At 39.1% G+C, this 14,202-nt stretch overlaps 1 protein-coding gene across 1 annotated transcript in view; it reads left to right on the top strand.

Moving 5' to 3' along the window:
- The window catches only part of Trpm6 (transient receptor potential cation channel subfamily M member 6), a 135,873-nt gene that overhangs the window by 39,781 nt on the left and 81,890 nt on the right, over nucleotides 1-14,202 (top strand). Inside the window, exons 7-12 of the mRNA XM_028770157.1 lie at nucleotides 363-534; nucleotides 6,164-6,332; nucleotides 6,855-6,978; nucleotides 9,266-9,338; nucleotides 9,462-9,562; nucleotides 13,788-13,922. Coding sequence (XP_028625990.1) covers nucleotides 363-534; nucleotides 6,164-6,332; nucleotides 6,855-6,978; nucleotides 9,266-9,338; nucleotides 9,462-9,562; nucleotides 13,788-13,922 — 774 coding nt within the window. The remainder of the gene's footprint in view (nucleotides 1-362; nucleotides 535-6,163; nucleotides 6,333-6,854; nucleotides 6,979-9,265; nucleotides 9,339-9,461; nucleotides 9,563-13,787; nucleotides 13,923-14,202) is intronic.

The following is a 14,202-nucleotide window of genomic DNA, read 5'->3' as shown; positions in this document are numbered from 1 at the left end:
CCTTGAACTATATTTTAGTGTTCAGGAACAAGAGAAGTATTTAGAACCATTTTAGGAATATGACTACCCAGACATCAAAGCCCATGGCTATGTGCTTATCTTGCTGAACAGGGCAGAGTGTGTGCAGGTATTGTTCAATTTGTCTTTTTCATGCACTGTGAGGTGAATATTGAAGTAAGATCTATAAGAAATAGAGTTTTTTTTTTTTTTAAGAAAAGATAAGCTTGTTGAGAAACACTGTCCTAAATTGTAAGTGATTCTTTTAATCTAGAAAAGTTCTCCACTAGTGTATGGGGAAGGGATTTAGAATCAGTGAGGTCTGGTTTGAACTTGGACACTCTCTTGTTCTGTCTGTCTCTCAGGTGGTATGTATGTACCAGACGCTGAGTAACCCACTCAGCAAACTCACCACACTCAACTGTATGCACTCCCACTTCATCCTGTGTGACGATGGCACTGTGGGCAAGTACGGAAATGAAGAGAAGCTCAGGCGGAACCTGGAGAAGCACCTCTCAATGCAGAAAATACACACCTGTAAGTTCTTTCAGAGCTCAGCATCTGCCTGGGGGCTTGCTAGTGAACAAGGTGCCTCCTTATCATCTGGTCAGGGTGGACAGACCTAAGTGGTCACTGTCTTAGAGCAGCCAGAGCAGCCAGTTAACACAGGCTAATCAAAAGATAGAAGAAAGCAGGATATGTGTTGATACAGAATTGTTGGTGATGATAGGGCAGAGGAAATAATCTTTGAGGGACAGGGTAGTCAGAGGTTTCATTAGGAATGAAACTTTCTAAAGCCACCAAGAGAATGTAGGTCCAGATAGAGAAAGAGGGGTGGAGGAGTTTCCATGTGTCAATGGGAATAATTAAAGGGCGACAAGGAGATCAACCTGAGAGGAATATGCATCTAAGCTTTGATTGTCAAGGAAGACTGAAATTTCATGCCCAGTGACTTTAGGTAGGGAAGGGGTCAAAATCAGAAATAAGGATAGAGGTTAAAACCAGATAGGGCTTTAGAAAAAAGAGCATAGAAGGCTAATGCCTTGTGCTGTGCTCACACGACTGCCTTAAGAAAGACATTTAGGGCTGGAGAGTATATTTAGCAGACTGTAGGCATTCCTTTGGCAAGGTGCATAATAGTCATATGGTGGGGTGTTGTCTAGTACATATGAGATTCTGTTCAGACATAGCACTGTAAAGAGCCATCCTCACCTCCCCAAACCAGCAACAGCAACAAATGACCTTTTGGTGTTATTTGCAGACCAGGAGTACTAGGCAGGCAAGTTAGAGAGCCCTTACAGAAAAGGTTTCTGGGGAAATGGAGACCTTTTATTCGAGCATCACTAAGTGGGCCATGTGTTGTACTGAGCCACAACTTTCACAAGATATTTTTACCTTCCAGGGGGCTCAAGTTCTTTGCATCCTTTGAGTATTGGCTGGAGCAATAAGTTCCTTTAGTTTTTGATCTTGACTCTTTGAGGCAGCAAGAAGTGTCTTAACTCTGTGACCTTGGGCAATAGAGATAATATCTGTTAAGCTTTTAAACCTTTTAGGTGTAAGGGTTTGTCTAGCTCTAACTACTATTGTAAAAACTTAGAGAGCCGTGTTCAATATTGTCTTCATTTTCTCCCCTGTTGCTGTCATGAAATATTCTAAAAGCAGCAACTTCAGGAGGATAGAACTGGATCTCATTCTCAGTTAGAGGAGAATGATTATCATGGTGGGGTCATCAAGGCAACAACTGCTTGAAGCAACTGGTTACATCACATCCACAATCAGGAAGCAGAGAGAAATGAGTGCACGCCTTCTATAGTCTAGGATGCTCTGCCTAGAGAATAGTCCTGCTAACATTCACGATGAGTCTTCCCACATCAATACATGCAATCAAGATAATCTCCCACAGGCAGGTCTAGAGGGCCATCTCCCAGATGATTCTAGAGTCTTTCTAGTTGTCAACTCACACTGAGCATGATAGATGTGGTTAGAAGTGTTGGGTGCACAGTATGTCTTTAATCAACATCTGTGTTTTTCTTCCTTCTTCCGTCTCTTGGTACAGTTGTATGGAATTTCTTGTGTACTGATGCCTGATCTTCATACCTGGTGTGCTCATGGGGGATTACGTCTTTGTATTTACTATTCATATGGTTTGACAGAAAGATAATATGTAACTATTGATACTTTAATTCTAAAAAAAAAAATCAAAGTATCTTTGAAATTACTGGCAAGTCTTCCCCATTAGCAAAAAGTACTTAAAAATAAAATAAAATAAAATAAAATAAAATAAAATAAAATAAAATAAAATAAAATAAAATAGAAAATGAAATATTATGGCTCAAGTTAGAGTTGGTGTAGGAATCCCTGGCCTCTGGACAGTGGTCATGGAATGGGACCAATGGTAGTTGTTTGTCAGTTGTTGTCATGTCAAGGTGGGAAGCATAGGTTCGGGGTCCCTGGTCTTTCTGGTAATTTTACTGTGGTCTCCACAGAGGAAAGTATTGTTTCCCAAGATGCCTGATTAGGAGCTTTTGACTTAGAGAACCATGGTCTTCTTGATTATTATTGGTTTTTGGCAGTGTTGTACTGTGTTTGTTTACCATTTTTTCTCCAAGCATACAAAGAATTAAACACACATATATGTGGCTATACTGTTTACAGATTTTGACCATCTGTCTGTCTGTCTCTTGCTATGCTTTTTTGCCCCTTTATCCATTTCTCCCTTCATGAAGTATTTCCATGAGAAAAACTCTCTCCATATAGCTCAGGCTGGACTCTCCCTCTTTTTTCAAATTTCTAACACTTTATTTTTTTTAAACATAGTATTTTTATTGATTATCTAGGAATCTCACATAATACATTCTGATCAGAAGTCATGGAGGAGAGGGAGGGGATGTAGGAGAACTGGGAGGCCTTCTTCATTCTTATTGGCAGGCAGCAGCCAACAGCTCTCTAATAAGACTTCCTAGCACTAGACACTTTAATTTTTAACAGTAAATAATTATTAAACTTATCTTTTAAAAACTGATACACAAAAATAAAGTTGTGTGTATTCTTAAGGTGTCATGAATGAATTGTATATTAGTCATAGCAGGTTAATCATCTCCCCTGTTTCTTTATGATGGGCACATTCAAAATCCCCATGGAGCTTTGTGATGTGTATCCCATATCATTCTTATCAGTACTCATCATACTGGATAATCCCCATTGGAATTTCTTCAATTTTTATCTAATCGTAGTTTAGTATCTACTGATCAACCTTTAACCTGCTCTGTCTTCTGCTTAAATTTTATAGTAAGACAGTTTTTGAGGAAGCAATCATAAATGTAGTTATTTTTGAAAGAATTAGCTATTGTATTGACTCAAATTATTCCTAGCAGGAATAAAATTCTCTTCTCCAAAATGCCTTCATTGATTTTCCCCCTTGGTGATAAAATATTGCATTCTTTAACACTCACAGAGATTGCATTAAAAGAAAAAGATAGAATTTTTATAATGTTGTTATAAAAATAATCATTAACATTTTCACATATAAACTTTTAGAAGTTTTCTGCATGCACACATGCGCGTGTGTGTGCACATACACACACACAGTCAAAGACAGAGAGACACACACACAAATGCACACACACACCATTCATAGGCATAAAATTAATATCAATGCTTCTTTTGATAGTCTTTCCCTCTTTACCAAGTGTAACATATTTTCTTGGCAATAGACATAGTTAACACACATCTAATTCCCATGCTATTGTACAGGATATGAGAAATTCTCTTTAATTTTTCTTCTACAGCTGGAGGTGTAGATCAATGCTTGAATCTTGCATGTGGAAAAGCCCTGAAATGGGTCTTCAGTAGCCCTCAAAACCCTTATATACTTATATTATTTAAAGATTAATAATGTTTTAAAATTTTTATTATTTTTGTACTATAATATATCATTTTACCCATTTCCCTTAGCTTTTGTGAGATATTGTTAGAGGAACCCTAACTCTTATGTGTTGTATGCTCACTGTATGCTCAATGTCATTCTAAATGGAGATAATAATGAAGTAGGATTGAATAGAAAAGGAATGGAAGATCATAACACCAGCTAATTAGATTGCATGCAGTATGTGAGTACCTGCAACAGCTCATCATAACATTTGTGGAATGTGAAGACGAGGATGTACAATGATGCCCACACGCTGCTATGACATATTTAAAAAGCTTGAAATCAAATCAGTACACCGATTTACTCTACTCATGACCTTGAGATGTATAAGCTAGGCTAGTTTATGTTTAGAGCACTTAGGTTCTGTGCATACTGAGCCAGAGCATCACCATGGGATAGAGGTGGGCCCCTCAACCTATTCACTCTGTTTCTGTCTCTGGCTCAATTTACAATTCCAGATGGGCTACACACCTTGACATCCTCTGGATACTCAAGTTGGGATCAAATAGCTTTCCTTCTCCTCTCTACTTTTCAAATCTTCCTTTTGTTTTGCAGAGGATGTACTTGGGTCAGAGGCCCACACAGTCCCTGGAAGCCAAGATCTTGGGCGTATTATGACCCTTAGGAAGTGGGTTGTGAGCACAGACTTCTCCTGGAAGTTAGCCTGTTTAGATCCCTGTCTCAGTTGGGGGTTTTGTTGCTGTGAAGAGATACTATGACCCCGGCAACTCTTGTAAAAGAAAACGTTTAATTGGGGCTGGCTTATAGCTTCAGAGGTTTAGCTCATTATCATCTTGGAAGAAAACATGGCAGCAACAGGCAGACATGGTGCTGGGGACATAGTTGAGAGTTTTACATATAGATCAGCAGACTGCAGGAAGAGAGAGTGAGACACTGGGCCTAACTTGAGCATATGAAACCTAAAAGCCCACCCCCAGTGACACAGTTCCTCCTCCAAGACCACATTTACTCCACAAGGTCACATATCCTAATAGTGCCACCCCTATGAGCCTATAGGGGACATTTTCATTCAAGTTGACACAATGCCCTACTTCTGAGGGCAGGGGATAGCAAGAGGAAGGCCACAGCATAGCCCTGAAAACACATTACCCAAAGTAAAGTTCTCTGTTGCTCAGATGAATATAAACATTGTCCACCAATTTTTCTTTGTTGAAATGCAAAATCAAATATATAAATTTAAAAGTGACATACTGATTAATGAATAATGTTAAAATTTAAATAAGTAAGATGATTAAAGTCAAGCTGAGCATGGCAGGTTAATGGATTATGAGTTAAAGGTCAACCTTAGCTATGAAGTTAAAACTTGTTTCAAAATACCAAAAAGACAGTTTTTAATATTTCCCTAAATTGTCACCTTCTTTACTGTTAATGGTTTATTGTATATTCTTCTGTCCACTTATAGAACATGCTATTGATATAGGTAGTAGTATACATGTATAGAAAATACGTACTTATACATGGGGCTTTGAAAATACAAATAGAATATATTACAAATGTCATTTTTACAAGTTTTTCATTTAGTAGCTTTTATAAAAGTATTCTCCATAGTTGCCACAGCAGCTTTTTTTTTGTCTTTTTACTTTGATAAGGTAATATCTAATCATGATAAGAAATTCAAACACTGAAAGATATAACATGCTGAAACAGAAAAGACATTGAAGGTTGCCCTTGCCACCATTAAAAGTTACTGAGCTGACAAAGCCTGGCTGATTTGATGAGTGGCAGAGACACTGGTATCTATTATATGGTTCCGCTTACTTTGAAATTCTTTAGAATTTGTAACAATGAAACATTAAAAAGTTTTAAGGCCTCTTGGAAAAGTTATTGAAAGCTTTTTTTTTTTTTTTTTTTGGTTTTTCCAGACAGGGTTTCTTTGTGCAGCCTTGGCTGTCCTGGAACTCACTCTGTAGACCAGGTTGGCCTCGAACTCAGAAACCCGCCTGCCTCTGCCTCCCAAGTGCTGGGATTAAAGGCGTGCGCCACCACCGCCCAGTAATTGAAACCTTTAATTGATCTTTTACCCAGAAGAAGTTTGAAGATACCCTTAGCATATCTGTTACATTTTATCTGAAGTCCTAGTTTCTGATTTGGTGTTGATCTGATCAAGCAGGAAGACACAGCAGCAGTTGAAGGGTTTAAGTGTAGAGTTCAAGGTGGCTGGCTGACAGAGACAGGACAGCTTTGTAACAGTGTGGTACTATTTGCCACCTGAAACAGGCTCAAGACAAGGTGTGCCTGTGATAGGGCTGGTGATGGAAGGAGGCCCCAATGTCATCCTCTGGGTATGGGAGACTGTCAAGAACAAGGAGCCTGTGGTGGTGTGCGAGGGAACGGGCAGAGCTGCTGATCTCTTGGCCTTCACCTACAAGCATTTGGAGGATGGAGGGTGAGTTGTTGAGCCTTCCACTTTGAAAACACTGTGACTGTTCATTCTTCCCTTTTGGATTTTGAATCTGCGCATTTTCCTGGGCTAGATACTGTCACAGCACAGGCCGAGACAATCACACCTCTATCAGTGACTAGGCTTGTGCACCAGACTCCTACCTGTAACTAGGAGAGTTGCAATCTTCTTAGCTGAACAATGGACCACCGTGTTAAGGGTTCAGACTGTTTGAGATTATTATCCCCAAGCTATGAAAACTCACTGCCTTTTAAAATCTGATCAGTTTGAGAATACTACCTTAGAGTATATTGTTCCAGTGGGGCCTGGTAGATACATACCCCTCACATTAGAATTTGTTCTTTTCTGCACCCCTCTGTCCCTGCCGTTCATTTGCTTCTTGCTCATGGGCTGTCTTGAGATCAGCCTTCTCAGTAGGGTGCCCAGAGGGAGTTTCTTGCACCAGTACTGTTGGCTTGGTCTCTTCTTTGGGTTGCGTCAAGTTATGCCCATTTATTTCTCTGCCAGGATTCTACGCCCTCAGGTGAAAGAAGAGATCTTCTGTTTGATTCAGAACACGTTCAACTTTAGCCTTAGACAATCTAAGCACCTTTTCCAAATTCTAATGGAGTGCATGGTACACAAGGATTCTGTAAGTATGATGAGTTGATGATTTTTTAAAAAGACCACCTTCCAGAAATCAACCATTTGTTTTCACATTAAAAAAAAATATGTGGAATACCTATTTTGAACTTTGATGACTATAATTCTGTAGAATTTGACTCTTGAGTTTTGTAAACTTGGCTTCCTGTTGCTCCACCTTCACTCTTGCCCTTCGTGCTTTAAATGTCAGAGTCTATCTGGGACAAAGCACTTAGAAAAACAGTATCACAGAAGAGTTACCAAACATAAATACTTGCAAGGGCTGAAAGAGCAGCTCCAGGGATTTATTGAACTCATCTGCTGTTAGATGACAACATTATAGCATCTTGAGTGAGACTTGCAGGTGGGTGCCGTATGTACATTAGGCACGGGCAAATTTGAGAATCACGTGTGCAATAGCAAATGTAGTTCAGCTGAGTATGGTGGCATACACCTATAATTCCAGCACATGCAGAGGCAGAGGCAGAGGCAGAGGAAGCAGGGTCAGGGTCAGGGTCAGGGTCAGGGTCAGGGTCAGGGGCAGGGGCAGGGGCAGGGGCAGGGGCAGGGGCAGAGGAGGGAATGGAACAGACTGTTGATCTTTGTGAGTTCGAAGCCATCCTGGTTTATGTGGTGAGTTCCAGGCTAGACAGAGCCACATAATGAGACCCTGCCTCCAAAGCAAAGCAAAGCAAATCAAAGCACAGCACACCACAGCACAGCACAGCACAGCACAGCACAGCACAGCACAGCACAGCAAAATGCAAGGCAAAAAAAGGCTATGACTATAATGAAGACTCGGGAGAACTGCTTTATGTTTCAGGGAATTGATTCCAAAATTTGTGTTGATGACTACTAGGATGATGGGAAATAGAAAATTAGAGTAAAATGCAGATATATTGTCATTTGTAGCAATCTCTCCAGAAATGGGAGGCTTAGCAAAATCATAAAGAGATTGTGTTGGTGTGGAAGCTTCTGACCTTACAAAACCAATGGGACAAGTTTAAGCCTGGCAAGAACGCACACGAAAAACCCTTTGGCATCTTCACTGACCACCACCCTGTTTATAATAGCCACATGCTTTTAAATCTACTCTTTCATCTGAAATAGCCCCAGGACTGAGTTCAAGATAGCAATGGTTGCTCAATTCCATTTTTGAAATTATGCAGCTGAAGGCTAGACAATTTATGTGATTTGTTCACTCATCCAGTTAAGACATGGCAGGCCTTATCTTATAGTGCTCACTTCTTCTGTCATTGTGGAATATAATTACTGAGCAGTGAGCAGAAAAATCAAGGGAGGCAAAAGAAGAAAACTGGGGTACTCACATCACAGCAGGTGAGCTCTGTGCAGTTGGTGGTTGAAGGTTGATTTTGCTTATGCACACAGTAGCATGCTGCTAAAAAGGATATAATGTGTAGTATGTATGTATGTATGTATGTATGTATGTATGTATATAATATGTATATAATACATATATAATACTTGCCATTCCTAACTTTTTTTTTCTGTCAGTGTAGCTTCCTGTATTACATGAAATATATTTTCATTTGGAAATGTGTAGTATGTATGTAAATAGGTACAAATGTAGGTAAAGTTTAGAAAGGTGACAAAAAAAAGGATGATACTGAAGGAAATGTGTGCACAGACAAAAGGACACATAGGACATAGAGAGGGAAACAATCTGAGGGGAGGGTACAAAGTGGAGTGCAAGAGGGGCAGGGAGTGGGGGTTGGAGAAACAAGAAGCACAAAAACATCCTACTTTACTGAAAGTCTCACAACACATATGCTGATTTATTTTCAAAATTGTTCACACACTAGGATGTTTTGGGCACTTGGATACTGGGAAGACTGCAGTTCCTTGCACCATCCCTGGGGTCCATGATCATCATACTGAGTTTAGGGTGGATATTTGAGGATTCACTGATCACTATGAAGTAAAGGTCTTAGCTCTAAGTTTAAGTGACCATGTGTTTGTCATTCTGGAGGAGGAATGAGTTGATTTGTATTGGGAGTTAACACAGAGGCTCCCTCCCTGAGGCAGGGGAGTAGTAAGCTCCACTCCACATGGAATTTTAAAAGTTTATTGGTTTTTTTCCAAGGTGCCTCTAGTTTTTATCACCTTATTTGAAACAGTTTTTTTCTATGAAGTAAAAATAGAGCCACAGTGTTTTGAAATGGCAAAGCAAGGAATATTTTTTCCTGTGGCTTAAATGCTGATCTTATGGTACTGTTTGAAGGCATTTCTAAGGTAGATTCTAAACTGTTTGGCTTTCTGATTTTCACCCATCACAGATTACCATATTTGATGCTGATTCTGAGGAGCACCAAGATCTTGATTTGGCCATCCTTACGGCTTTACTGAAGGGTGAGTGACTTAGCATATCTACCAGTTCCACCTCACTTCCTGGTCTCATGTTCTAGAAGTTTCTGTGTTTTCACCTAGATATTTTTGAATAGAATATATTATTATTCCTTTCTTTCCCCTTAGGTACAAACTTATCAATATCAGAACAATTAAATCTGGCAATGGCTTGGGATAGAATGGACATTGCCAAGAAACATATCCTAATTTATGGACAACATTGGAAGGTATAATGAAAATGACATTACTTGAAAAATGTATTTTGCATATGGGTTTGTTGGGGGGAGGGGAATAAAGACAAAATTGGAGGAGAAGTGGTTATCATTTTGATGTCTAGGCACCCAAGGAAGCAAAGGCATGCCTCATTCTTGGTTTGTTTCCCTGAAAACAAAATTTCCCTGACTTCATGAAGGCTAAAATAGGAAGTTAAAAGATCAAAATACTGGAAAGATTTTAAATTTGTTTTTTTTAAATGAATATGATTTTGCTTTAATTATTTAGAACTTAAATAGTGTTTTTTTTTATTTTTACAAAAAATGCAGTATTTATAGTGAAACATATAGAGGGCTACCACAAGAAGACTAAAACCAAATACATTTTCAGCCCTTAGCCTCTTAACCCACTGAAAACACTGTGTGTGTTTCCTTTTGTCTCTGTCCTTACCTTACTCTTCTTTACACTCTGTCATTAGCGATGCTGTAAAAGGACAGACTAGATCACAAGGCTAAAATGTCTCCAGGAATCCCTTGTAACTAAACCAAGGTAAAGACTGGTGTGGTCTGAATTGACTATACAAGTGGCAAATAAAGATGAAGGGAATAATTATTGCCAAGGAAAAATCTTCTTCCACCCATTGTCCTTGGAAAGACTTGTAGGTCGCCTCAAAGGTCAGCATCCCGTGAAAGTGAAGACCATTCTGCTACACGTCACACTGTTGACATGTAGGCTATGATAACAGTTGTCCAGGATAAGTCATAGACACTTTAGCTAAAAATACAGGCTCTGCTTGAGAGCCTACAGTTACCTGATCGATGACAAAAGTGGGAGACAGGACTTTGCATCTTTGTCTTCATATTGTCTGTCCGTTTCCCAATCAGTTTTCAGTCACACTGATCTGCATGTAAATCATTTGAAAAAATGGTTTGTTCAAGAGTATAATGATGGGTTAACTTGACCACTGCCAGCTGGGGTGGGTCTCTGTTTCTTCTACTTATGGGTTCTCTTCAAATCAAACACCGACAGTCCTTCATCCCTGCAACAAGGCCAAGGATTTTGTGCAAGAAAGGACAGATAGCACTCTGAAGCTCTGGAATGGAGCTGAACATTTCTTACTTCACCAAGTATAAGACAAGGATGCTTGTGCATAAGAGGAATATTGTTTGAAATTGTGCTTTTGACTAATGGATAATCACCAAATCTTAGATCACTCCCCTAAAAGAATCAGTCAAAGCCAGCAGCCTTTTGCTGGAGTGAGCAGCTGGTCTCCTCTGGCTTGAGATCATTTTTACTGTTACCATGCAGCCAGCATGTTGCTACCCTCGGCTATCAGTAACAGAAATCAATGAAAAGCAGGAAAATGTGTTCAATATCAGTGGTAATGCCAATTAATATTTTACTAAAAATTTAAGTTGTGACTATACTTCAATTGTGTTTCATTCAAGCTAACACATGCACATGGCTTAAAATATCAAATAAGGTTACAAGACTATGAAAATTTTGATTTTCTGCTGCCCTTACACTTGACATTTTTGACTGTTCTGATACTTGTAACTTTCTAAATTCTAAATTTTATCACATAGTACCTTCTGATTTACCAGTCTTACAAACATCTTGACCTTTTTGCCTTGTGAGGCTCACCCTGTAGTATCTAAGGCTGTCTTCTGGTTTTGGTGCTTGGTTGTGTTATTCTGGGATTTCCCTCACAAGCATGGGGTCTTCTTTCCACTCTGCTATGTTTACTATTTCTCAAAATTTCTTTTCTAGCTTTGTACTCTTTTGGTAATGATGGCATGAATTAGCAACCTCCTGAAAAAGAGCATGGGAGATAAATCTCCAGAGGACTTAACATATGACTATATTCATGATTAGAGCTATTTTTTATTTTTGTTATTATTATTATTTTGTTGATTGTGATGGAGGTTGTGTTGTTCTTGGTGGTGGTGGTGGTGGTGGTGGTAAGGGTGTGTGTATGTGTGAGTGTGCACATGCCATGACATACAAGTGGAGATGAGAGGACAGTTTTGTGGAGTCAGTTCTCTTCTTATACATTAACATAGGTTCTAAGGATCCATCTCAGGGTGCCATGCTTTCAGGGTGAATGATTTTGCTTGGTCAGCCATCTTGTTGGTCCTAGAACTACTTTTTTCCCCCCTGCAGAATGTTGAATGCCTAGCATTCGAGTTGAAAAAATGAACATAATTCTGTCTTTAGGCCCTTTGTGATCATTTTTTTTTATCTTCCCTGGAAGTTTTAAAAGATTTTCTTTCTCCAAGGTTCTGAGCTTTTACAAATGCTGTGTGTTAGGTCTTGTCTTAGTTACTTTTCAATTGCTGTGATAAGAGCAAGTATTATGTGCAAGGCAACCTGTAAAGAAAGCATTTAATTGCACTTAAGGTTTCAGAGGGTCAGAGTCTATAATGGTGGAATAAAAGCATGATAGACGGAACAACTGAGAGGTCACATGTCAAAACCACAAGCAGGAGGTAGAGAGACACATTGGAACAGTGCAAATCTTTTGGATCTCAAAGCTTGCCCGTAGTGACACATTTCTTCCAACAAGGCCACACCTCTTAGTCCTTCCCAAACAGGTCTACCAACTAGAGACCAACCATTCAGTTATATGAGCCTGTGGGAGCCATTCCCATTCAGAATATCTACAGATTTGTTATGCACATTATTTGAACTTGCATTCACAGTTCTGTTCCCATGTTTCCTTTGCTTTTCCCAAATTCCCGTTTTCTGAGTATTTTATCAGTTGCTGCTCATTGTACCTCTTGCTTTTCTTGTGTCTGTGTTTGCTAGGTTTTCTCAACTCAGTGAAGCCTTACTTTTCTGGTAGCATAGGGTTAGTCTACAAATTCCTAAAAGCACATTTGATTGCTGAGTGGACATTCGTCTCTCTGTGTTCAATTGCACAGGAATAGATCTTATTCTTTCTGCTGAAACTATGCCTAATAGTCCTTTGGAGCCATTCTTCCTGAATTATTTGGTTCCTCTTAACTTCTTGATCCATTTGTGTTGAACATCTTATTCAAGGGTAAAGACAGACGGGGGATGTTTTGCCCTGTGAGTTTGAACTTCAGCAAAAGGTCATCTGGTGCTGTTTGTAGACTCTCCTCAATGTGAACACATTCATGTCTTCTCTTGCATTGGTGATGGTTCTAGGAAGGAAATGAATGTCTGAATCAGCTAGAAGGTGCAAGCCTCTCTGCTCGTGGTAAAAAGTGAGCCTTTTCTTAAGTCATTAACTCATCATACTTAAAATCCTTGTGTATCATGCACTCCATTAGAATTTGAAAAAGGTGCTTAGGCTGTCTAAGGCTAAAGTTGAATTCTGTCCTCATGGCTTTCCAAGTTCTGAATTGTTCTTCAAGAAAACATGTGTGTTGTTGTTGTTGTTTTATTTCTGAGAATTGAATCCAGGGCTTTGTCCACATCCATTACTCACACACAGAGTTACTTCCCCAGCTGATTTCTTTTGTATGTCTTATTCAGTGAGCACACTGTATTAGTTTTCCTGGATAGTTTCTACTAAAAGTTCAACTGTGGCACCAACATTAGACTGAGCATGTGTACATTGACTTCACTGTGGTGTTGCTGTTATATGCTGTGTGGTTTTTGAAGCTTTCTATTTCAACTGTTTGGCTTTGGGTGGACTGTTGAGCCAACCACCACTTGACCAACTGCTTTCCACATACCACATTGCTCTTCTCATTTTCTCCAATTCCCTGTCCCCCTAGTACTTATGAATCGATTTGTTCAAATAAATTCCTCTGCTATAGTTTTAGTAGAATTTTTGATAGGGGAAAATTAAATAAAAATGTCCAATATATCATTTATACCCCCATCCAGGTAAAGTTTAAATGGAAGAATAATGGTACCCCAAAAAAACAAACAACAAATTTGAAACCAAAAAATTATTAAAAAAAATACCAATAGTCAAATGAATTAGTGAACATTTACTTCCATCTCCAAGCTAAAAACAAACCCAGAAAAACTTACATTTTCATTATAATTGCCTTTAAGATTCACCATCATATTGGGAGAATTGAGGGTGTTACAGTGTTTGCTTTTTTCTCATATAAGAACATGAATCATTCTTGACTATGTCTCCAGTTAGGCCCTGAACATTTCTTAAGAAGTTTGTATTTTATAATGATGATATCTATATAGAGCTACTCTTATTTTTCTTATGTTGTTTTCATACCTTTTCCTTCTTTGTACCTCCTGAAGCCTGGCACTCTGGAACAAGCAATGTTAGATGCCTTAGTGATGGATCGAGTGGACTTTGTGAAACTCTTGATAGAGAATGGGGTGAACCTCCATCGCTTCCTCACCATCCCTCGGCTGGAAGATCTCTATAACACAGTGAGTATGGAATACTTCATGTAATCTTGCTCAGGATTTGTTTGCTAGGTAGCTTAGTGCCTGCCTTTCTTCCCCAATGCTCATGCACCAACACCGTTTTCAGAAATGCATACTTTCCTACTTAAGTCACAACCTTACTAATTCCAATTCATTTTAAGACATAAAGACAGCAGTGTGAATGAGAACAAATTTCATGTGGAGTATTTTGACCTAAAGCTATCATTAATGTGCTATACACACACACACACACACACACACACACACACACACACACACACAC

This window comes from Grammomys surdaster, unplaced genomic scaffold (assembly GCF_004785775.1).
Source record: "Grammomys surdaster isolate TR1022 unplaced genomic scaffold, NIH_TR_1.0 198, whole genome shotgun sequence".
Taxonomy (NCBI): domain Eukaryota; kingdom Metazoa; phylum Chordata; class Mammalia; order Rodentia; family Muridae; genus Grammomys; species Grammomys surdaster.
This window is presented reverse-complemented; position numbering and strand designations above follow the sequence as displayed.